The 23,992-nt window shown below is 49.4% G+C and overlaps 8 protein-coding genes across 8 annotated transcripts; 2 read left to right on the forward strand and 6 right to left on the reverse strand.

The window, feature by feature from the left end:
- Nucleotides 1–1,372: 1,372 nt before the first annotated feature.
- On the reverse strand, nt 1,373–2,463 carry BO87DRAFT_315555 (uncharacterized protein; the record flags this gene model as incomplete). Its single annotated transcript, XM_025619697.1, has 3 exons — nt 1,373–1,564; nt 1,613–2,331; nt 2,385–2,463. 3 exons carry the CDS (start codon nt 2,461–2,463, stop codon nt 1,373–1,375), a joined length of 990 nt encoding a protein of 329 aa, XP_025476744.1.
- A 1,957-nt stretch (nt 2,464–4,420) lies between these two features.
- Nucleotides 4,421–6,440, reverse strand: BO87DRAFT_409112 (uncharacterized protein; the record flags this gene model as incomplete). The annotated part of the gene is made up of 4 exons (XM_025626223.1): nt 4,421–4,683; nt 4,728–5,330; nt 5,379–5,759; nt 5,808–6,440. 4 exons carry the CDS (start codon nt 6,438–6,440, stop codon nt 4,612–4,614), a joined length of 1,689 nt encoding a protein of 562 aa, XP_025476745.1. The 3' UTR covers nt 4,421–4,611.
- A 1,290-nt stretch (nt 6,441–7,730) lies between these two features.
- On the forward strand, nt 7,731–9,224 carry BO87DRAFT_409113 (SNG1 family protein; the record flags this gene model as incomplete). The annotated part of the gene is made up of 1 exon (XM_025626224.1): nt 7,731–9,224. The coding sequence occupies one exon, from the start codon at nt 7,731–7,733 to the stop codon at nt 9,222–9,224; it is 1,494 nt and encodes a 497-aa protein (XP_025476746.1).
- A 134-nt stretch (nt 9,225–9,358) lies between these two features.
- On the reverse strand, nt 9,359–13,184 carry BO87DRAFT_315627 (general amino acid permease; the record flags this gene model as incomplete). Its single annotated transcript, XM_025619702.1, has 11 exons — nt 9,359–10,067; nt 10,132–10,341; nt 10,400–10,482; nt 10,538–10,700; nt 10,759–10,864; nt 10,915–11,025; nt 11,088–11,195; nt 11,262–11,454; nt 11,503–11,580; nt 12,141–12,293; nt 12,345–13,184. 11 exons carry the CDS (start codon nt 13,182–13,184, stop codon nt 9,359–9,361), a joined length of 2,754 nt encoding a protein of 917 aa, XP_025476747.1.
- Nucleotides 13,185–14,191: 1,007 nt separating this feature from the next.
- On the reverse strand, nt 14,192–15,513 carry BO87DRAFT_315351 (uncharacterized protein; the record flags this gene model as incomplete). The annotated part of the gene is made up of 2 exons (XM_025619691.1): nt 14,192–14,577; nt 14,634–15,513. The coding sequence occupies 2 exons, from the start codon at nt 15,511–15,513 to the stop codon at nt 14,192–14,194; spliced, it is 1,266 nt and encodes a 421-aa protein (XP_025476748.1).
- A 242-nt stretch (nt 15,514–15,755) lies between these two features.
- BO87DRAFT_136931 (putative glycosyl hydrolase) lies at nt 15,756–17,153 on the reverse strand. The gene has a single exon (XM_025618086.1). The coding sequence runs from the start codon at nt 17,145–17,147 to the stop codon at nt 16,005–16,007; it is 1,143 nt and encodes a 380-aa protein (XP_025476749.1). The 5' UTR covers nt 17,148–17,153; the 3' UTR covers nt 15,756–16,004.
- Nucleotides 17,154–18,246: 1,093 nt separating this feature from the next.
- Nucleotides 18,247–20,900, forward strand: BO87DRAFT_461622 (2OG-Fe(II) oxygenase; the record flags this gene model as incomplete). Its single annotated transcript, XM_025629105.1, has 5 exons — nt 18,247–18,330; nt 18,495–19,144; nt 19,213–19,567; nt 19,623–20,561; nt 20,619–20,900. 5 exons carry the CDS (start codon nt 18,247–18,249, stop codon nt 20,811–20,813), a joined length of 2,223 nt encoding a protein of 740 aa, XP_025476750.1. The 3' UTR covers nt 20,814–20,900.
- A 224-nt stretch (nt 20,901–21,124) lies between these two features.
- On the reverse strand, nt 21,125–23,970 carry BO87DRAFT_365304 (thermophilic desulfurizing enzyme family protein; the record flags this gene model as incomplete). Its single annotated transcript, XM_025621792.1, has 6 exons — nt 23,760–23,970; nt 23,506–23,701; nt 23,116–23,420; nt 22,257–22,831; nt 21,708–22,181; nt 21,125–21,638 (listed from the first exon to the last, which is right to left on the reverse strand). Exons 1-6 carry the CDS (start codon nt 23,880–23,882, stop codon nt 21,125–21,127), a joined length of 2,187 nt encoding a protein of 728 aa, XP_025476751.1. The 5' UTR covers nt 23,883–23,970.
- Between the last annotated feature and the right edge of the window lie 22 nt (nt 23,971–23,992).

Consider the following 23,992-nt stretch of genomic DNA (forward strand, 5'->3'; position numbering starts at 1 on the left):
TTTATAAACTGTGGTAGGCAGTATATCTATAATACTATATTTTTAATAAGAAATTATAAGAAATCAGTTTTAAACCCCTGCCAGAGGATCCGTGTGTATACAGAAATAATAAGATATAATTTATTATTTATATAGATAATTCTGCTATTACTGGCTCTGAATAAACAGACTTAATCTCAGTAAAATATTATTTTAATATAGTATTTAGATTTAAGGAACTAGGCAAACCGAAGATCTTGCTTAATTATAATATTTTATATAATTATAAAATAAATAGTATCTTGCTCAGGCAGTTTATTTATATAAAAAAATATTTTACTGCTGTAGGTATATAATCCTGCTCAGATATTGCTATTTCCATGATATCTATCTATATAAAAATAGATTATACTGTGATATTAACTGAGAAAGTTAATATTAATAAATATCAAAGTTTTATAAGCAGATTAAACTGGCTAATTATTAAAACCAGATTTAATTTATATTATGCCATATTCTGCCTGCAGAAGTATATATATACTTTAATTATAATAAATATAAAGATCTTGAAATATATATATAAATATCTATAAAATACTATTTCTTACAGAATTATCCTAGCAGTTAATTATATTAAAAAAATTAAAATTTATGTAGATACTGCCCATGCTGATTATAAAAATAATAAATTAATAAAAAAATATATTATCTTCTATGCAGACAGATTCATTATCTAATTATTAAATAAATAAAATATTATTATACCCTTCTCTACTGTTATAGAATACTGCGTGTATAATACTGTTATTAAAGATATCTTATATATTAAGAAATTAATACAGGTATTTAATCTTAAGATATCAGATAACAACAAAATACTTCTATTCAGTAATACTGCTAATTTACTACAGATTCTTAATTATAGTATATATATATAGTCCATTAGATAGCTAGATAACTGCTATCTATTTATAATAGATTTAATTAAAACAGATATTATATTAATCTAATATATTACAGATATTAGTAATCCTGCAGACAGCCTTACCAAACTACTGGATTAGAAAAAGTTCTGTGACTTTCAGATTCTGCTAGAGATGATTTTATTAGCTATTCTCCTGCAGTATCCAGAGAATAATACTTAATATATAAAAGATTACTTATCTAGAAAATATCTATAACTTTATTTAGTATCTTCTCGCATACTCCTTCGTCTAGGGGGCCGTGTCGAGGCATTTATGTAGACTAATCACATGCTGTACTTAGACCACCCATAAAGTATTTTTTTATATTACTTTATTTTGCTCTTCTAGATAGCTCAATTCAACTCACTCTTTTGCTTTTGTTTGTTCGTTTTGTTATTGCTTTTGTTGCTGCTTCTGTAGAGCGCTCCTCAAGAATAGACGACAATGATACCTCGGACTGGGGGTCCGAGATCTAAGTAGTGTAGCTTACCCCTGAGTACCAGCGTAGAATGGGCATACTTCAATTGATCGAGAGCGGGCACGAATGGGGAGCTCCACGTCAAGGACTTGGATAATGTTCCTTCCTCGCGGTTAAGGGTGACCATTTTCACCAAGAGGCACTAGATAAGGTTAGCCACTGCTCAGATACTGGTGATATATTAGCTTACATGATCTATTACCTGTAGCTTTGGATGAGAATCCTCAACGATATTTATCTCATACCATGGTGACTGATCTTCTGTCGGAGTAGTATCATGATCAAGAAACTGAATTCCACGCACACCGAGGTGATCTGAAGAAATGATAATTCTGTGAATGGTCTGAGGCAACTGTATGTGAAAAACATCAGTCCCTTCATTTATCTTGAGTGGCTTGTTGCTGAGCTGGGCCAGGTAAGAATGATCCTGGCAAAGAATGCGCGACACCCACAAGTCTTCGGTAAGATCGATCACGTCTTCCTGTTCTTCTTCATTCTCTCGCATGTAGTCAATGAGTCGGCAAACCTCACCTAGGATAGTCAAGTACCAACATGGAGCGACCAATTCAGCAACCCTGCGTCGGATCTCAGGAGGCAATTTACCGAAGAAATTTTGCATGAAAGACTCTGGAAACATGCATGCGGCACGCTGGGAAGAGAGACCCTCCAAAACTGTTCCGGGATTACCGCATTCTGGATATATTTTTAGGTAAAGTTCTCTCGTGGCAAGTGCGTATTTTTGGATCTCCACGAAAGACGGTTTGTCCCCTGGCTCGTAGCTGGCCATCAATAGCTGATAACATCGTGTATGAATCCATATCAATGGCTTTGGGTTGGTGTGGCAATGAATGCAATCAGTAATATCACAATTGGGTACAGTTTCTAGTGTGAAGTTATCCTCGTCGAGGCCTGCTATCCGGTTAGATGATAGTGAGCTTCGGTTCAAGGGGCCAAGGGCTTACTGAATATTTGTTCTCCAGCGGTTGGGTGATCCACGCATAGAGCACAATACAAGCGCATTATATGAATATTTTTCGGCATGACGGTGGTATGAGTGAGCAAGAACCTTGGCTATGGACATCTAATATTGGGCGATTACTGATATGAACTGTTGTCACCGAATGTAGTGGTCGTAGCACTGTAGTGGAAGAGACTATACTAGTATTTATATACTGCGTACTAGACAAATGATAGTAGTCTAATCAGGAATCGCAGCTTCCAGTGATTCAAGGCGATGGAACCAAACGAAAGCTTTTCGGTACCTCCCCTTCTCTGAATTGGTGCGCCTGGGCACCTTGTAGAACATATCACAAAGTTCAAGCCCTATGGATGTTGGCACCGCAAATTGACAGGCATATTGGGAAATGACGTGGTCCTGGCTTCTAGTTGGGCCTTCTACCACTGATTGAGCTCCATTCTACTTTGTTCGTTGGTAGTGGGGAGGTCCGATCGGGCCTGCATATTCTGCGCAACCCACAGTGCATTGTTACTCAACGGAAACACTGGGGTACATCCGCTCACTTCGGTTGTGAGCCTCGGAAATTGTACTTATACGAATCACTGCTGAAGACAGCACGTTCCCACATTTACACTCCGGTTCCATCCGGTCAGGCAGACTTATACCTTGGTCGGGCCCCTTAGCATAATCTAGATTAAACACCATCGATCGTGAACGCCGCTACGTTGGGCCTCTGGATCTCATACTTTGGAGCGTAAGGGCATGCTGCCGGTTGTTTGTCATGAGAATAAAAAAATGATAGGCAGGAATCTAAATGGTTGAAAGTTATAAGTCAATGGACAGTGGTTGCCACTCCCCTAGTAGCTCGTTGCCGTTGATACTAGGATCTTGCAGCGTCTATTATGGATGGAAGGTGTAAGCACAGCCTCCCAAATGATGCATGTTCTTGGGATGACGTCGTGGGCAAAACAGTCACGACAGCTCCAGCAAAAAGCAGGACGAGCTGTTTACCTCCGTGTGTAAGTATAGAACGCCACTGTCTCACTGTCAACTCGAATCACCAGTTCTGAAGGACTAGCCATACTCTTTGTCTCCTGTGTGTCGTGGGGCTCCCAGGAGGTGAGCGCTCCGAAGTTCTCCAGGTCCCGAACTGACCCCTGCTATAGCATTTCTCTGGTTAAGTCTAAATATAGCACGCTAATACCAATACGTGGCCGCATGCTTTCTCGATGTACGAAAAAAACAATGAGGAGCTGGATGCAGCTGTGATATAATACATTGGATTGCGAGGGCGGCGGTTAATCCTTTTGAGAGTGGACCGGCTCAACCATTTGTTCGTCGCGGGGCAGCACGCAGCAGTTTCGTTGGGGAACAAAGAGACGGCAGTAAGCTTGGCGTGATCCAAGAGAATGACAGCTGTAAATTAGACAAAAAGGGATCGATGAAAGGATGCATTCCGTACTAAAGTGGAGTGCTTGCGGTTGGCGCTTCCGTGGCCAATAGCACGAAGTATCACAGGGGTCTCACCTTTTTGCTGCACACTATCTAGACACTAACAGTCGCCGTTGTCAGGCTACAAGTGCAACCGTTTAGCAATCGGCCAATCAGGTCTGTGTATAGGTGTTATGGGGTTTCCAATACCGCAACCACAAGGCTGGCGCCAATTCTCCTCTGCGGGGTATGTCCTGAGTTTCATACCTGCATCGACCGATCAACGCTGAGCGAACGTCGGGGAAGATTATGCATAGATACTTCACAAAGTCGCAGTAACACAACACCCATTGTGACGAATGTCTGCCAGACACGCATCATCCAGGCAACGGAAAATCGTATAGGGTTGCCTTCACAGTGAATGAGGAAAGGGCACATTTGATGCTCACCTAGTACGGAGAGCTTCTATGATCAACGGGATAACAGGCAGATAGCGTATCTTATGATTTGCAGCCTTGTCAGCAGAGCCAAGTTTTGAAAGAGCAAGTTCAGGAGTCACGATCCTGGCGGGAATTGGAGTCCGCTATCCAATCACTTTCGGCTAATAAGGGCCTACTGCGTACACTTGATACTACTTCTCATCTCCTCGCGACATATCTAGCACTCGGACAAACCCCCTTCCTAGGCCAGCGCCAGCGGCTACTGTGAGTGGGACACTCTCATTTGAGAATGGAATGGAGGACCCTTGTGCGCATTACTTTCCCGCATTCTCTCACAGCCTATGGTTTTCGCAAGCAACATCATGGTTGTCGCTGATTGGTGGACGAGAAACACAGCCCCCGTGCCATTGCAATGCCTGATCGCGATGGCTCCTGTATTTGTGGTATACGGAGCACGAATGGTCTTTGTGCGTTACAATCATATCACCCAGGTGGCTAAACCACCAAACAATGAAACCCGTCTCGGGAAGTTGCCATACACTTGGCCCTGCTTCACTCTCTAAATTGTCTCGCGCAGTACGGATATCTCTGATGAATCCTCGCTCACCAACGACCCCCTGTTTAACGACTACTGGGCAGCTGACTTCGTCATCCAGGCCGTAATCCCAGCGTATTTGCCCACTAGCCTCCATGTGTCCATCCTCATAGAACATCAGGAAACCCACATAAGGCTGATGTGCTTGAGCATGATCCCTGCATACCTGCACTTTGGTAAGGCCTCGCAAGGACACTTTTGTCATGTACCATGTGGATGAAATGGAACCTCGCCCGGGAGGGATTTCCGGAAGCTCCAGTTCTGCATGCAGGGGTGGGGGAACTGAAATGTCGCTGTGGTCGGTATCATCACAGGTGACTCCATATTCGGATATAAATTTGTACGCTGGATCAAATCCATCGTGAAACAACCCTGAAACACAGCCGTCATAGCTGCTCATCAGCGCGTAATATTCGAGTTGGTCAGTGATGCGAGATGGGAAATAGGTCCCGAAGGTCACGGTTCTGCCTAGGCAGGTGCGCAGCTAACGGATGAGTCATTGAAGCAGAGCATGAATGGAGGATGGACTTACAACCAAGGTAGGACTGGCTGCTGGTCCTTGGCACATTTTCAACTTCCGGACCCAAGCACCGCTGATTCTTTCATTGCTGTTGAGGGGGAAGTAAATCCAATGCTTAATGCTTTCTTTTACGCGTTGATGTGCCGAATCGAGAAAGTCCTGGAACGGTTTGTTTGTACCTGAAAAAGCGTGGATGCCGATAGTCTGACCGGCTGACGAGCAGACAAGAAGACCTTGTACCTGAGGTCCAAGCTCCATGTAGTGTAGTCGATGCTTCTTACGACAGGCGTAAAAGTTCCGTGAGTGGAAGGTCGGTGGATAAGGGCTGGACCACATTATTGATGCGGAAGGTGAATCGCAGGCAGCGAGCCGAACCTCCCTCACAAAAAGTCCCTAATACCGTCGGCTCCTGGCCTGGCTTCAGGTCATAGATATACATACATCGAAGTTCACGTGAATCTTACGTGGCAAATGCTGCGCATCGAGTATCTCGTACCATGGTGATCCATCCCGTGTTGGGGTAGCTCTGTCGTCCAAAAACTGGACCCCCCGCAAGCCGATACTGTCTGTTGACAGAACTATTTTCTGGATCTCTCGTGGCAGTTTTACGTGGGATACGCGAGAAGAAGTTGTAGGCTTCAGTGGAGTGTTGCTGAGCCGTACCACGTATGAGTTTCCCCTGTAATTGACCCTTGACATCCACACATCTCGGGAAATGTCGACCTCGGGATCCTGAATCTCACCGTCCCGTATCTGGTGCTCAATGAGTCGACGGCTCTCCCCGAGAACTGTCAGGTACCAACATGGCCCAATGAGTTCGGAAATCATGAGCAAAATCTCGAGAGGCAAGCGCTCCAGCAATTCCTGACTAAAGCAATTCTGCATGATGGGTGCAGTATGTTTGCTGAGAAGTCCTTCTAAGGTAGACGCAGCAGCCTCATGCTCTGAGCAGAGAGGTTGATAAACAGGCTTCGTCGCACCGGCAAATACTTCCAAATGTTTCACTGAGGGCTCCTCGGATGGTTCATAAGTAGCCCTGAAAATGCGAAAACAGGTTGGATGGAACCAGATCATCGGATGTGGGGTGTAGTTGCAACCCCCACACGGAGACTCGCATTGTGGTACCACTAACTGGCTGTGGGTGAGGTCTGCCGGTTTGGTTAGCGGATCGAGATGGTGAAGGCCTGGCGTGTCTGGAGTTGGAAGGTAGATCGGTGGGACATGCGAAGCTCACCTAAGATGCGTGTTCCGGCAATTGGGGGTTCACTACATAGTAGACACGATGTTCGTGAAACGTGAATTTCTTGATTCTCGCCCATTTTGGCGATGGTATATAGTGTCTCAGTCAGTGCCTTGTTCTGGAGGTAGAATTTGCCCTTGTTGATGATATTGGTTGATAGCCTGGATACAGAGTCGAATATGTTGTCCTTGTTGCACGGCGGGGAGGCGGCGGTTAAGAGGATATCTTAGCCTTTGGGGAGGCGGTGGATCAATAATAGGTTGGTCACACCAGGGGTCACTAATCCTTCCCGAGCAGTAGCACTCATTAGCGCTCAGACGTCCATACTTAGTTAACCGTTAAGAGTCACAGCTGTTTAGATCTGCCAACGAATGGACCGGTGGCGGGCCATTCAGCCAGGTGAAGTACACGCCCGACCGCCAGTTAGGTTACTGCCTTGATGGCGGTGTACTCGCTGTACGGGTAATACACATATCACCCAATAACAACAATCAAGCATGAAAACAAAGATCCATGAGGTGCATCATGGTTTCTCACTGTTAAAAATCACAGCGAGGATTGGAGAGGCCACTCGTTGGTGGCTGGGATTGCCCAAGGGAATGAATCAGCGGTCAGGCATGTGGATGAGATCTGTCACATGGTGAGTTATGCTGAATGCATAGGAAGGTATCAGGAGTAGATAACCAGTGTCTATGTATCTGAACAATGGGACGGAATCTAGAATGAATATCAAACTCTGTCACAGCCCTGTTGAGCCTTTGTCATCCATCTGGTTTCCGAATCAACCATCTACCTACCGGCTGCAGCAAAAGGAAAAAGTAGCTAGCTAACTAGCTCATTTGGTGTTGAAGGAGGTTTCGATCGGGTCTTAGTTGGCATTATTCTTAGAACCCCCCATTGAACAATGACAGAAAAAAACTAATGAACTACAATGTGGGAACGGGGTACCACTAGGAGGATCTCGTATCCATCGATCAACCATGGAACCCTTCCTCCGACTGACTTTCCCCGCGATTCCGGCCCAACCTTCGAATCACCCAACCACCGGAAGATTGTTTCTTGACGACCTCTGGAGATTATATCTCACGAGAAGGAAATGAGTTTACTCTGAGAATACTACACCTATGGCCTTGTATGCCGCTGCCCGTCAACGCCCTCACCGCAGCATCCACGACCCGGAGGTGCGCCCGCTGCGTCTAGCCGTCCTCAAAGCTGCCACCATCAACCTGCTCATCTTACAACTCCTCTTCCTTGGTCTGTTCTGCTATCTGTTCGGGTCCATCTTTCAACAGACCACTCATATACATAATCTCAATGTCGTCTTCGTTGACTACGATGGCGGGGCCATCGGTCAGGCCGTGCGAACTGCCTACCAACAGCTGCAAGGGTCCGGCTTCCCGACCCTCCGCGAACAGTCAGTCCAGGCTTATCCCAATCCTGCGTCGATCGTCTCCACCGTCTGCAATATTCACTACTGGGGAGGTCTGTACATCGTCGAGAATGCTTCCTCGCGCCTATCAGCTGCTCTCATCGGCATCGGGACAGCAACCTACAATACAAGTGATGTCATGACCCTAGTCTGGAATGAGGCGCGCTACTCCACCGTAGTGGATTCTGCTATCCAGTCCAACATCTTGTCGTTATCTGAAGCTGCTCGAATCATCTACACCACTACCAACGGCCCTGCCATCCTTCAAACTATGAACACGTCTGACCAGACAGCCATCGCCACCCTCGCTGACCCCTGGACGCTCTCCACCATCAACATCCAACCCACCACCCAAGGTTCCCGCCTCATCTACAACACTCTAGTCGTCATCCTCATCCTCATCCAAGAATTCTTCTACCTTGGCTATCTCAATGGTCTCTATCAGCAATTCCACCTGTACACTTCAGTTGACGCGCACCGCATCGCCATCATCCGCCAGCTCATCTCAGCGACATACACCTTCATCGGCTCGCTCTGCACAACCGGCGCCATCTGGGCCTTCCGATATGGCTGGCACGTTAACGGCGCCCAATTCATGATTACCTGGATGGCGCTGTGGTTATTCGCGCATCTGAACTTCCTCGTCTTGGATGTGTTCACGATCTGGCTAGCACCGCCATTTGTTCCCATGGCCCTTATCTCATGGGTTGTGTTGAATGTCTCGTCAATCCTGTTGCCGTTTGAGCTGTCTCCAGGGTTCTACAAATGGGGATATGCGCTGCCCGCGCATGCTATCTTCCAGGTCATGGTGGATATTTGGTCCGGTGGATGCAATCCCCAACTGGAGTACGCGTTACCGGTTCTGTTTGCGTATGAGATTGTCGGGATGGTGCTGAGTAGCCTTGGGGTGTACCGTCGGGCGCATTATGCGGTACTGGCGGAGGAGGCGAAGAAGGAATCGCAGGAGCGTTTGGCTGTTGATGCCGAAGGAGAGGCAGAGAAGGAAACCCCCGGTACTAATGGAGAGGAGGGACCTGCCGGGGCGGCAGAGGCAGAAGAAGGTGAACCATCAGAGACGCAGCCAGAGGGATTCGGGGAGCGCATCAGGGAGGAAATGTCGCGGCTTGAGAGAGTGCACACCACTCGGCAGAACACGGGGCCATCGTTCGATTTACCATATACCGACTAGCTACTGGGAAGGCATATCATGAGATATAATCTATAACCATGAACAAGACTGACCTGTAATCAAGACTCATGCCCAGGACCCTCATTCCTATGCAACGAAGCATACCCATCCCATCTATCCCCAACCAAACCAACCTACTCAAACAACCCATACCAAACCCTAGCAATCCCCCTCCTAACAGGAACCACCACCCCAGCCTCATACTCATCAATCTCCATCTTCAACCCACCCAGCCCCAAATCCGCCGTCCCAGGCCAGACATACCTCGTCCTCTTCACCACCTTCCAAAACCCAAACGCGACCACGAAAAACCCAACCATCGTATAATCCAAAAAGAACGTCTGCACATCCCATTGCCCATCGAGGAATATCTCGAACCCAATAATCAGCGTCATGACTATCGTGCCCACCAGCGCGAACCACCCCGCATACGGTTGCAGCACTCCCTTGTATTGGAGTGTATCCCGGGATATACCCTGTCGACGCATTGCCGCGTAGAAGTGCAGGTATGTGATGCACGTGCCGACGTAGTTTAACAGGTATGAGGCGACGATTATTCCCACGAGCCAATTTAGTACTGTCGAGGAGGAGTTGCTTACTTGGAGGAAGCCCAGGAGGCAGAATGCTAGCGAGGCGCCGACGGCGTAGTAGGGCAGGCCGTTGCGGTTGCACCGTGCGAAGAGGGACGGGGCGCGGCCTTCGAGGGCCATGCCGTGGAGGGTCCGCGCGGCGGAAAAGACCAGGTTGTTGCCGGCGGAGAAGACGGAGGTCATGATTAGGGCGTTGACGATGTCCGGGAGGACCCGGATGTTGAAGCGGTTCATGGAAATCACGTAGGGAGAGCTGGAGAAGATATGGATGTTAGAGGGCAGAGCCTGGATGAATATCCGGGTAGGATCGGACTCACGCAGCTCCCGTGCCACTTTCGTGGCCCGATCCTTCCAAGGTCGCGGCGAGCGTAGGATCGTTGTAAGGTATGAGTATGCCCATTGATAGAACACCCAGGATGAAAAACGTAACCAGTCGCCAGGGGTACGCCGCGTAGGCCTTGCGCATTACTCGTCGTGGTCGGGCGGCTTCTGCGGCGGCCATGGATATGTACTCCGGGCCGACCATTCTGTTGCGGTGGTAAGTTGTTGAAGTAGATGGAGGTTAGGTAGATGGGTTGGTCTTACGTGAATGAGGCCTGGATCATGCATGCTAGAACGCCGCAGAAGCGCCCGACACTGCCGGGTTCAATGTAGGACACAAAAGCCCCCTGCGTGGCATGTCATCAGTCTGGATTATGTCTGACGATGAGAGGATGTACTCACCGGATCACGCCAGTATCGAAAGCCGTACACATCGTGCCAGGGATTGCCTCCGACCATGGTAATAAAGGTGTACAGGAGAAGTCCGACCATGAGGAAGATCTTGAAAAATGACAGATAGAATTCCGACACTCCGAAGAAGCGAACAGTGAATATATTCAATAGCCTGAGACCGAATCAGTCATGTCAAAGATAAAATGGTGTTGGGGATTAGAGGTGCCCACGTGTAAAGCACCAGCATAATCACCACCACAGCCGCTACAGGCACACGATCCGTCCAGTAGGTGAGGAGGATGTTGATAGCGACGATCTCATACGGAATACCCAATGCTGTTGTTGAGGTTAATCTTCCAGATCAGCTTAACGGATTTACGACTAACCCATGGTGAAGAAGAAATTCCAGCCCATGGCAAAGCTAAGGGCATCATCTACCCAGTGACCGGCGAGGCGAATGAATGGAGAGGGTATGGGCAGATAGCAAACCATCTCCGCTGCAAGGGTCAGCTTAGCTCTGCTGAGCACGGAAACAAAGGTTCGAATGAGACAGACTCACCAAAGCATTGGTTGACAGCGAGTATGATAGGTGTGTACGCGAGAAAACCAATTAAAAGACCTGCAGGACCAGCCTTAGGCAACATAGCACCCGCCTGGACAAAAAGCGCTACAGGCAGTTAGTCGGGGGTTTAGAAAATTGTGCTCTCGATGCTACCGGCATGCCGACACGTACATGTTCCTATGGCTCCCCCGACCGCGAAGAGCTGGACCTCTTTTCCGCCCAGCTTGCGATGCAGATGCTGCGATCCGGCCGTGATATTCGGGGTTTCCGGAGACTCTGAAGCATAGTCGCTGGCCTCGGCCACGCCGAGGTCGGGTTGGCGGTACTTGGTATCCATAATTGACAGCTGCACATGCTCCCATTCCTAATCACGAGCATTACCTTTTATTTAAGCGCCAGCACTCGATCATACCGCTTTTGAAGTTTTGAGATTGCCCCCACGTACTTGCATTAGGAGCACGGCGTTAGGGCGCTTCGGGCGGGGTTCGGCCTATGAGAGGAGGGCATCCACTTGAGATGCAGATAGCTCTGTGCGATCATCCTGGGCTGTTATCAAATCGAGATGTTGGGCAGCCGGCGATCGTGTAGCCTGATCTTGGCTGGAACATGGTGAAGGAGGAACACATTGACGTTTCTTCAATCCCGAGAGAAATATCTTGTAGGGTTCTAGAAAAACGCGAGGAAGGAGTCTAAATTAGCTGCTAACAACCCGATTGACAGAACATGTCGCATGAACTATTGAGTCGGACACGGACAATTGACATAAGCCATCGATGTCACGGAACACGTGGATGTCATAACTCTAACCAAACATATTTATCATCACCTTCTATCAATAATTTATATAACCTCATACCAGGACCAGCTGGTGATGCGTCGGCGCTGTAACTGCAATGAAAGAAACCAAGCCAAGAAAACCCCGAAAACACTAGCCACCATCGGGCCTATAAGCATCTTAGTGCAAACACTCTATTCCAAGAAAGGCAGTCCAACCCAGTCGGACTCCTTTTCCGATGGCTCCTCGGCCGAACATCGATCACATCCGCAGACAAACCTGAACAGACCCTGGAGGTGATCCCGACGGGACTTAAGATCAACACGTTTGCTCAGGTCGAAATAGGATATGCAGCACTCTTCGCCGGCGGCAATGTCCCTCGAGGCAGTGAATACCATCCGTCCGTGATGGTCTGGTTTATGCATGATCTTGGTCGGTCATATTAGCTAACGGTCAAGGAGGGACTCGGGAGCGCTTACATTAGGACTGCATGAATGGTTGGCAATCGCTGCTCGGGGATATACGGCCGCAGCAAACTGCCCCCCCCGGTCCACAGGGGGTTCGGGGACAGGATATACACCCGTCTCCCGTGGATACAAGCCAAAGGAGTTGGCTTCCTCCCGGCAGATCAGAGCCACGATCTCGTCGGCACTCAAGTCGTGTGGTAGAACCGGACTACTGCGAAGGTACTTCTTGACCAACGCCGTCCATGACCGTACCTGGGAATGGGCCCAGCTGTCTATCGAGCCACAGAAGGACTGGATGGCATCCCAGCCACCCTTGAATAGCTGATTCGGTTCATTTTCTGTATCAGACGGCTGTCGTCGCTCCATATGTCGAGAAGCGAGGATGCGGACGATCAGCCACATCATCCCATAGTCATATTCTCCCCATTTTGTGCGGATGGGAGCGGCGTATCTCTGCAGCCAGGTGCACTCGAATTCATGGCGCAATCGATCGGCTTCCTGGCAGGTCGAATTGCACCAGACTACATCTGCGAGACAGCGATTCGGACAAGAGATTCGTCCCGAACCGTGTTGCGTCTGACGACTACAGGTTGGGTTGCTGCACAGAAGACTATCGCTACTGGCCGGATCATCGACGACGGGAATGAGCGCATAGGGCACGTCAATCATCAGGAGCTCGCCCTGGCGGATGGGTTGCGAGGCACGCAGCTGGCGGCCTTTAATCGGCACCACGCCCTGCTCTAAATGGGGATGTACCCACGGAACCGACGTTGATTGGGATTTATTAGGGACATTGAGGTGCTCTGCGGTTGCGAGGAGCCGTTTTTCGACTGTTGTTGTTGATAAACTCATGATGGGGTGCTGCTTAGGGTCACTGAGACTCGGAGACTTGGGTTGGTTGTTATGCAGACGAGCTGGCTATTTCGGCACGCCATTTTCCCCCATTTTTCTTCCTGTCCCTCTTCCCAATTTTTTCTGCAGTTCGTCAGCGAGCTCTTATCTCCATTGCCCGATTCGGATCCACTCGGATCACGTCTGAATGGTCAATCGGTTTGCCATCATCGTGAAGGAACCAATGACGACGGCAGTAGCATGGAACCGCAAACCTCAGTGGATACTGCGGATCTTCCATGCCAAAGCCTGGAACGCAAGCAGTGCGAGGCCATCGAATGGTGCAGACGGCGCAGATGAGAGTTACAGCCAGCCATGAATGCTGCAGTATGCGCAATATACCCTATACATGACACCATTGAATGGCTGCGCTGAATGATTTTGAAGATGCAGACTGAGACTCGGACGGGCCTTCGGAGCTGGAATGATGAGTTGGATAGGGTATTGTCTCGAAGTCGATGGTTCATCCGCCCTAGAACCTTTTGTCGATACCATGATTGCATTACAGCCGACATCCGAAGAAATAATAATGATATTGGCTTCTCGTAGCGTGGCTTGTTGACAACCAACTTTCCTTTCGATTTTCCCTCTTTTCCTTTTCTCAATAATTGCGGGAGGCAAACCTGCCTCAGGCAGTGCGCACACGGTTGCTATGCCTTCTCTGATTGGCTGATTGATGACTTCCCAGATAGGAAATCTTCAGCTGACAAATTTTTCCCACTCGTTCTAGACTGGGACTAGCTCTGCACATGATTAGTACCGGCTGCCTGAGGCAGCAATAGATATGATATAGTCAAGAAAGATAAGCACAATAAACTCAGATGTCATTCCTAGATACAATCTTCAACTAGTAGTTCACTACTTTTAAATGCATCACCTGGGTCAAATACACCCCCTCACTATCTCACTAGCAAAGCATCCACGGCGCACAAAAGGAAATAAAAAATGTCAGGATCCGCATTCCGTCGTCAGTCGGTCTTAATAAAATCTTTCAGTTCCATTCCATCTTCATCAAGGAACCTTCCCAATCGAAGTTCCCAAAAGTGGGCATCATGGCATTCGTGCTCGAGGTACTGCCAGCATAGGTACTTCGAATTTCTGGGATCGTACCATCTTGGCTGCTTGAACCGATCAATGATGTTCACAAGAGAAGTGTAGTTGTGATACAGGAAAGGTGCCTTGAAGTCCGACTTGGCCAGGTTGTGTGTGTTGAGGTTCTTCGTAAGGGCCCCATACAGCATGGAACTGCATTTAAATGAGCAACCTCTCTTCCCGGTCAAATATTCTTCTTGCACACGATAGACGTGACCCATCAATCCTTCAATAGCCTTGATTCGGCGGGCGTTGATCTCTTCTTATAAGTCGTGAGCAGTGGACGTCGTATTAAAATTGATGGGATAGGCAACTTACCAACGATACGTGCCGGAATCGGAAGACCCAGAGGTGGCATGTGTGCTCTTCCTTCCTTGATCAAAGTCAAGCTCGCTGCCTTGAAGACACCCGGCATTCGGAAAAATATGCTGATCCAGAGCCAGATCACAGCGTCGCGGTAGCCGTCGTCGGGCCCAAAAGGGTTGAGCTTCGCAATCCACGGCCGTCCGGCGAAGAGTACTGCATCACTGACATCGTAATAATCAGCGACGACGCAGACCTTGCCAAGCATATCTAGGTCGACTTTGTCAGGAAGTTCATGGCTTTTGCAGTGGATGATTTTCAGGACGTAAAGAAGCGCGCATTCGTCCCAACATTCTGCTGTCGTCAGCACTGTTCCATCCGCCTGGAATTCAACGCTCTCTTCCATGCCGGTGGAGAGAAGGGCCTTGAAGTACGGCGACGCGGCCATAAGATGCTTCGCCGATGCTTGGAAGGTAACCACGACCTCGGTCTCACTCTCACTCTCATTCCCATCGTTTCTAGCCTGGATCTTTTTCTCGATCTCTTCCCTGACACGTGTGCGCGCTCGTCGCTCCTCTTCCGTTAGCAGTGAGCTCGGAAGAATATCAACAGGTGGCCCGCCGATTCCCCAGATGCCACTCTCCGGCTCACTCGCCTCGACTTGGTCGTCAGATTGAACGATAAGTGGAAGTATCGAGAGATTCTTATACTTCTCTTCCATGATTCCTGTATCTGTGGCCATTGCGATCCATCGTTGCAATAGCTCGGAATCCACGACCTGGGAGCCGGCCTCACGCGCTACTCCTGGCTCAAAGGAAACGAAGGGCTGATTGGGATACATCAAACCTATGAGTATCTCGCCTTCTTCATCGAGGATATAGTCTGGTTGCTCCATCCCGGATGTTTCCTCCTCCATTCTTGGGCTGCTCTGACGTACTTGGCCAGGTAGGAAAGCCAGATGAGCAGTCGAGTTGTATGGGAAAGGTAAATGAGAGAATGTGAGATGGAAGCAACACTCCATCGTGGAGCTGAAAAGTAGTAGAATCCATGGCCAATTTGAGGATTCACTGTCTTTCTCGGCGCTGGTGCTCTTCTGTGCCTGATTGGGTGATCACAGGTTGAAGTGAACGGCAGACCCGCGTCAAAATATCCAATTTGAGACTCTCTGCTCCCAGCCGCACTGGCCCGAACTCACCCATCTGAGGAAAATGCAGAAGTTGGAGGAGAAGACGGCGAGGCAAGCCTTTATATAGTAGATATGTCCATCTGTCCTGTGATGGGCAATCACTGCACAATCCCATGAATGTATTGCGTGAATCTAGCTCTCTATCATTATTAACGCGCAAACACTATTCCAGTGACGCATAAGCTCAGCGAATGGTCGGCTCAGCGAATGGCTGCCGCCGCCACTAATGCTTCACAGGCAGAACTCTGCGTAGATGCATCAGCCGCAGTGAAAGGCCCTGACCAGACAGGGCCGAGTTGATTCCCATCGCCCTGATCATCCTGCCAGATGCTGTTGGCATTCTGCTGCAGAAACTGCTTTACCCCGTCTTCAGGACTAGCCTGGTACAGCATCTGAAGATTTCGCATCAAGATTCCCTTGAACTGTGGTGCATCCCCGGTGCAGTTTGGATCACAGGATTCCTGGAGAACCCCATTGACATCGCTCAATGTCTTTATAGCTGCATTGGCGATCCGCTGCGCTGTGGCTATATATGATGTATTTGAGACCAGCTGCGACAACTCGACTAGTCCCCCTAGAATCACGCCCTGATTGTAGCTCCAGACTGTGCCATTGTTATTTTGACAGCTTTGCAGATCCAGTCCATCGTTAATGGTATTTTGACTATTAATCAACCCGCTATTCTCGAACCACTGCCATTCTTTCATTGCCCAGTCGAGATAGTAAGATGTGTTATCGGTATCTCGTCGCCCTAGATGAGCAGCGACGCTCAAGAACAGCTCATTCTCGATAGCGTTGTTGCCGGTATGACTCTTGTCCCACCAAATACCCCCGCATGTACTATCCCACCCGGCTGCCATGTCACTAAATATGTTCACTGCAGTGTCCAGGTATTGCCGATCCTGAGTCAAATCGTAGGCCTGGATCCACGCCAGCGCCCACCACCCCTCGTCGTCGTAGTAATCATTGAGAAACTCAGTATCGGATTCAGTATCGTTAAGGGGTGATTGACGCTTGTATTGCGACGTTGGTTTGCGAACGCTATGGGAAAGAGTGGAATTTGGGGCTTGGATGAAGGTATTGTTGAATAATACTGAGCTCGAGTTGAGCATGGAAGGGTCCAGTGCCGTGAGATCGCCCAGGACGGTCAGGCAAATAGCACTATTCCACCAGCCGGTCGTATCCCACAGTCCTGTCGTTTGATTGTACCATTTCTGTAGCGTGTTCACGGCAGACTTGGCGTTGTCAAGGTATGGTGTGGTGGAGGTGAGGGTTAGTTGACTGGGAGATGAGGCGACGATAGAGACAAGCCCCAGGAGAACATATATTGCCGATGCGATCATTGTCGGAATTTGAAAGGTGTCAGAGGGGAGAATGTCTGACGCTGGTGTTTATATCTTGTGGGCGCCCCTAGCGCCGATCCTGATGTCATGTGGAATGCTCACGAGGCCTTTGAAACACAGGAATCCACCCTAAGGGCGGGAGAAGGTCAGATTGATCGATATTCATATTCATGTTCTGTATGAGAGCATAGACTTTTCTTTAATTATATACAGCCTGTGATGGCACCGGATGTTTGGGTTACATGCAAGGCAGGTGATAATGGGTCCGAGCGCACTATGGAACAGGAGGGTCAACATCGCCGTGCTTCTGTGCATATGTCCAGCTACTATTGAATAAACCAAGAGTGTCAGTAAGTTAAGGTATTAGCTGTTGAGATACAATGGATGAGTCTGGAGGATATAAACTTTTGTGGGAGTTGCAGTCCCTATGATACTCTTTCAGTGGATGTGAGACACCTGCAAACAGTCGATCGTAGTGGCTGTCAGACCATGGAGTCATTTCACCTGTATCGATATCGGCAGTAATTATACTATTATCGCTATAAAAAAAATACAGACCAATGCGACCCAGCCAAATTCTGTCCGGTAGGTTAATGACCCAGTCATCCCAAAGTGAAGTCAATGGTTTGTAATGAAGCAGTAAGTTAAAGAGTGTGCAGTGATTGCTCTTCCCGTACCTGAGCAGAACAAGGTTAATGCCCCAGTCCCCAGGCTGAATCACAATCGGAAGCTTCCTTGTTCATGCATCTTGCCGCTCTGCAGTATTCCAATTTCTATTATCGGTCGGAAATTATCTTCACTGCGGTCTGTGTGAATTGTTCAATATGCCACTGCTGTCGGTAGGTTGACTGGTCACACATGGCGGGCTCATGCAGGAGGCCCATGGTGAAGGCCTTGAGGCTCCAGGCTGCTGCCTGTGCTGCCTGGAAACCTTGCAGATAGTATATGCACTTTCCATGCCGTCACTCTTGCCCTAATCCCTCAGCAGGAGACTCCTCCCTCAACATAAATACTCCACCCGCCTCACTCGCTGAGGTAGTTTCCAATCATCTAACAAACCATACTACAACGACTGCTCTCATCGATAACGGAACGGAAAATGCCTCGTCGAACTCGCTCAGCACCTCACTTTGAACACACCCTCGTGGACCTCGAGGATCGGGTCAACAAGTCTCTCATCGATGTAAGTCACCCCGTTATGTCCTGACTTGTCGATGTGGATGTTTCTCTTTGATGCTTCTTTTCTCACACCCTCTTTTGTCTTTCCTTTTGTACAATGACATCAAGAAGAAATAATATGGTGATATCGTCTGAATCTCCTGAGAACATGCTGATAGTATATGACAGTCTTGTAAAGCCGATGCATGCGTTGATAGGTTCCTCGTCCGCGTTCACCGGCTCAATCCTTCCATCCTTGAACAGGTGAAATGTAGGTACTCCTATGCCTATCGGACTGGAAATCCGGCAAAAGCACAGGAGGCATTGGAATGGAATGGAGAGGGAGCCGAGGAGCTGCGCGAAATTGCCTCTGAACTCCGGGATAATTTGAATCGCCTTCGTCCGGGCTATGTGGAGGAAGGCACTGATATTCTGACAAACAAGAGAGTGTTTCGAAGAATGGAAAGCCGATGGAAGGCTATCGGCTCCAGGGTGGTCTGGGACCGAGACTATCTGCAGCAAACCTCCGACAAAGATAGTCCCCTTGAAGACAATGAGAAGCCGGAGGGTATGGAGACAGATGATGTGAAAAGAGAAGACGCCGAAGCAGAAGACACAAAAACTGAGGATAGACCAAAAAAGAAACTTCGGGCAGATGTGTGTGGGAGAAAAGGTCTCGCACACCCCGATGCTTGTATCATGGATCGACTCCTCGACACTTTGGGTGCGGCACGTGTGGCAACAGCGGAAGAGAAGAGCACCGGGGCTTCCTCCCTAGTGACCGGTTCCTTTATGCAGGCTTGCCGGCAGTTGAGATACGCAATTGAGAGCGAAACCTTGTCTGCCTCGTTTACATGCGGAGGCAGCATCCCGATCGCGGATCTCATCGGCCCTGAGCAATCTACAGCTGGACCTACTTCCCCCGTGTGCAGGTGGTTCACTGGGGTGCCGAGCACGACTCCACCGCACAGAAGCTCACGCTGCCGGTGCCAAGTGAGACCAATCATTCTTCAATTCATGGGCCCCAATCCCTTCTTGATGCTTGCCAACCTGCGAGCTTTGGTAGGGGTGGACAGGACATCCTTGACCCCGAATACCGCCGGGCGGGCAAGCTCGACACTGACCGATTTCTGACAAGCTTCCACCCAGCTGACTTTGGCATAATTGAGCTTATTGAGCAGATCCTTTTACCTGGGATAAGCAGTGGGACTGAGAATCGGCTGCAGTTCCGCAAGCTGAAGGCTGAGTTGTACAAGTTGAATGTCCGTTTTACCCCATGCCCCTATTATGCTCATGTTCTGATTGAATCCACTGCAGGTATACTCGGGACCCTCTGGGCTTTTCCGCAAACACGTCGACACGCCACGCTCAGAGCACCAGATTGGATCCCTCGTGGTTTGCCTGCCATGCGAGTTCGAGGGGGGCAACCTGACTGTGCAGCATCACGGGCAGGAGACCAACTTTGATTGGAGTCGGCAGAGTAGCTCTAGCATCCAATGGGCTGCCTTCTATTCGGATTGCGAGCATGAGATCAAGACGATCAAATCAGGCCATCGCATCACTCTCACATACAATCTGTATGTACGGGAGATGCCCGGTGCCATACTCGCTCCCATCCGTCCCGTCCTCGATCCACAGACTCTCCCGCTCTATGGGTTGATCGAAAGTCTACTGACCACCCCTGGGTTTATGAATGATGGCGGCGTGATAGGGGTCTTCTGCTGCCATGCCTATCCCCATTCCTCGGGTCTAGCCGAACTTCTACTTCCGCGTGCCTTGAAGGGCGCCGACCTTGTAGTCTATGCTGTTTTCGAGGCACTCGGTATAGACGTGAGCATCCTCCCAATCCTAGAACCCCAGGAAGACTCTGTAGGTTTTGATGTTCCCGAGGAGAGTGGCCCCGAGCAAGGCCCGGACTCTGAGGAAGACTCAGACTCTGATGGGGAGTATTGGTCCCAGAGATGCTACAACCGTTCTGGGCCACAAAAGTACCTGAAGGAGGGCAAAGAGTATCCTCTCAAGTACAGCGAGTTGTACCCCTGGAAGTCCAGTAATGGTCTTCTTGACGTGGATCAGCACTGGAAGCGGCTATTGTTGACACGCGAAGTACATGACATGAAAGATGCCTTCGCGTTTGGAAAAAAGTACCATCTGCCAAAGAAGCCAAACAGCATTCACCGGGCAGGGCGTGCCCGTGTGGCCCCGCGTCTCCAAAGGTACTTCAACACTGATCGCGGAGAGGAGGACCTCAAACAGGTATGGTTGCATTCCAGAATATCTTGTGGACATGAAAACTAACATTTCATTTGCTAGGTGACCAACGATGTCTGGCCGTCATACACCCTCCCCGGAATCACCTGGATTAGCAAGCCCAAGCATCGAGAGATGGCATTTTCTCACATTTCCTATGGCAACGAAGCTGGCATCGGCACTTGTTATTCCTGTGCGGCGATCCTGGCCGCTATTCCGCCCTTCAGTCAACGTTGTCACAGCGGGAAGATGAAGTAGTCCAGGGAGAGTTCCAAAAGCCTCCTCGTGAAGCGAGACTGAGTGAAGAAATAGCTACTCTCTCTTGATGCATTCTTATGTAGTTGCAATGAAATTGGACTTATCCCCATTTCTCTACTTTCACTGGTTTCTGTAGCTGTCTTTCCTTCTCATTCGAGCTTCATTTTCAGTAACATGATGGTACACTTACACAGTATCCGTAGTATACGATCGTAGTTTACGAGATCTCGTGACAGTAGTCTACACCACCATCTCAGATATACAATCGTTGGAACATGTATATTCATAAAGCTCTATCAGTAAACGCAACTCTAAGTATACCACGACGGCTCCGGCACCTCACCCAACAGAGCATACCTCCCCAGTTCGCGATTCTTATACGCCACCGGATCATGCAGGGTATGTGTCCGAATATCCCGCCAGAAGCGATCCAACCCGACCTTCACAGCCGTCGCCCTCGCACCAGTAACCTCAAAGATCCCCGAAGTCACCCTCAACCCCACATCCGTAGTAACCACCTTGACACTGGTAACCCACTCGGCCAACTCACCCCGTTGTCTAGCCGTCAACCCAGGCCGATTCTCCGAGTGTTCGCGATACAAGGATGAAATCTCCTCCCCAGCCCGATCAGCCAGCGCCTCTGCCGCACGGAGATGCGCGAAGAAGTTCCCGTAACGCTCGAGAATGTAGAATTCCTCCGTCGCGGAGGCTTTGTTGTCCCCGCCGAAGGGCCATGGACGGGTCGTGCTGACAGTGTATTGGGATGCGAAGGCTAGTGCGCCTTGAGCGATGCCGAGATAGAAGTTGCTGAAGACGAGTTGGATTCTGCGCTCTCGGTTAGCATTACGGTATTTGTAAATGAATATAATGTGAAGGAAGGAGAGTATATCATACGTCGGAAGCAACAAACTCGCAAACGGCACGCCCAGAACCTCTTCACGCGGCCTCTTCGACACATTATCCCAACCCAATGCATCTGTCCACGGCGCACGCACATTCTCTATCTTGACTCCTCCGGACTCGGTCAAGCGTAGTCCGATGTTGTTCCAGTTATGGGCGAATTTGATCCCCGCCTGCCGGGTCTCGACGAGTGCGAAGATGTGCTCGCCTGTGCCGTCAAGGACACCCTCTAGGACAGTGAGGTCGGAGACGACACCACCTGTGTTGAAGAACTTGGCCCCGTTGAAGATGATGTCTTCTCCGTCGGAGGTGATGGTTAGATCGCTGTCGCGGGGATTGACGGCCCCGCCGACCAAGTAGTTGTTTGTGATGATCCATTGGTGGATGCGGTCGGCTTGAGACGGGGTGCCGACGATGTTGGCGGTTGTGGACCAGAGGAGGTGGTAGCCTAGGAGCATACCGATTGATCTGGTGGATTTTGGTTAGTATTGCTGTGATGTGTTGTGGGTGGGATTGGATGGAATGGGGGAGATGAGAGTATACCCGTCTCCTTTGGCCACCTCGCGAATGGCCTTGTATCCTACGCTCCAGGGCTGTTCGCCTCCGCCATATTTCTTAGGGCCCAGCAGCTTCAGCAGTCCGGAGTGTTTGAGTAGAGCTACTTCCGCCCGTGGGGACTTGTTCGCTTGCTCGCGCTGTGCGGCATCTTGGCTTAGTACGGTGGCTACTTCACGCGCCCGGGCTAGCCAGGCGTCGGCGGTGTCGGGTAATGAAGCCCATTGGGTTTTGTAGGCCTCGTAGACGGCTGGATCGGTGGCTGGGACATCGGATTGGGTCATGGTGGTGGTGATGATGATGATAGTGAGTTGGGAGAGTGAGGGGTTGAGAGGGGCTGGGAAGAGTTGCTGCGGACATAGTGGCACAGGGCAACTACTGGCATATAAGTAGTGTCTGTAGATAGACTCAAAAAGTAGTTCAGAGGTGGTGGTGATTGCGATGGAAGCTTGTAAATGACGCGCACGGATCACGCCATCTGCGGGCTTGAGCACATCGCATCGTGGATCGACAAGGTGAGGGTTGTTGGATAGGTTGAGTGGAAGGGAGATGTCGTTATCCCGCTGAGAATGGCACAACCAGCGAGCGCATTTACGGGGGTTAACTTGGAACATAAGCTTATCTGGATGTACAACAATTAACTCAATACATTATACCCTGATATACTATACTACTACCACTAATTAGTCCTCCTAAATTGTCGATCTACATCCCACCACACTGCGTAGCCCCTCTACTCTTCCCTCCCTTTCCTACTCTTCGCAAAATATCTCCCCGTATCCCCCAACGGCAACTCCAACAGACTATTATCCTTCAAGAACAGATGAAACACAATATACCACCCGACCATCCCCGCCACGAAACAACTTGCCCCTCCGGTCTTGCGCAATGCTCTCGCCGAGTCAGCGTGTCCATCCGCATCGGCAAAGTAACTCGCCGCCACGGTCAAGAACCCCAGATCCACAAAGAAGAACACTGCAATATTCGCCAGGTTAATTGGCAACGATGCAATCAGAAACGTGAATACAAAAACAGTCCATAGTATCATGAAGAACCCCAGCGCATTATTATACTGTGCTGTGTCGGATCCGTAGGCTTGTGCGACCCCAAAGGCTGGAGTGAGGATCGCGCCGTAGCCAGCGTAGAAGAGACCTGTTCAGAATATCAGTCTGATTAGCCTTTTTTTTATTCTTTTTATGCTGAGGTAAAAGGGATAGTGTGCATGAGGGAGGTATACCGAATGCACTAAATACCGTGTATGCAAAACCATTTCCCACGGAGAGCTCCCATTGTGCAGTGATGACGAGTCCAAATGCTGCGATGAAGAAGAAGTTGCCCACGTAGACGTTGGTGATTGTCACGCCGCGCCATTCCATCAGACTGAGGGATAGGGTAGTCAAAGTTGTGCCGAATGCGCCAAGAGCTAGTGCTGACTGCGTATCCCATGCACATTAGTCAATGATTCGAGGTAAATGTAGAAGTCTGACTTACGCCTGCACCGAGGGATTTGGGTGCGACTGGCACTGCAGCTGCAGCTGCAGATACAGATGCTTGTCGCTCAATGTCGAATGCATCGGTGGCATTCTTACTCTCTGTTGGAGAGCTTGTAGACATGGTGCTACACTGTGAAGATGGTGCAGGTAGGAATGGATAGTTGTGCTGATTCAGGATCTAGAGTCCTACGGGCGGTCCCCAAATCCCGATATCTTATAAAAGCTCAGGCC

This window comes from Aspergillus neoniger, assembly GCF_003184625.1.
Source record: "Aspergillus neoniger CBS 115656 unplaced genomic scaffold BO87scaffold_30, whole genome shotgun sequence".
Taxonomy (NCBI): Eukaryota; Fungi; Ascomycota; class Eurotiomycetes; order Eurotiales; family Aspergillaceae; genus Aspergillus; species Aspergillus neoniger.

Bases quoted from the DNA above. Each gene is read 5' to 3' on its own strand.
- BO87DRAFT_136931 (XM_025618086.1), bottom strand. From the start codon at position 17,147: ATGATCGCATCGGCAATATATGTTCTCCTGGGGCTTGTCTCTATCGTC.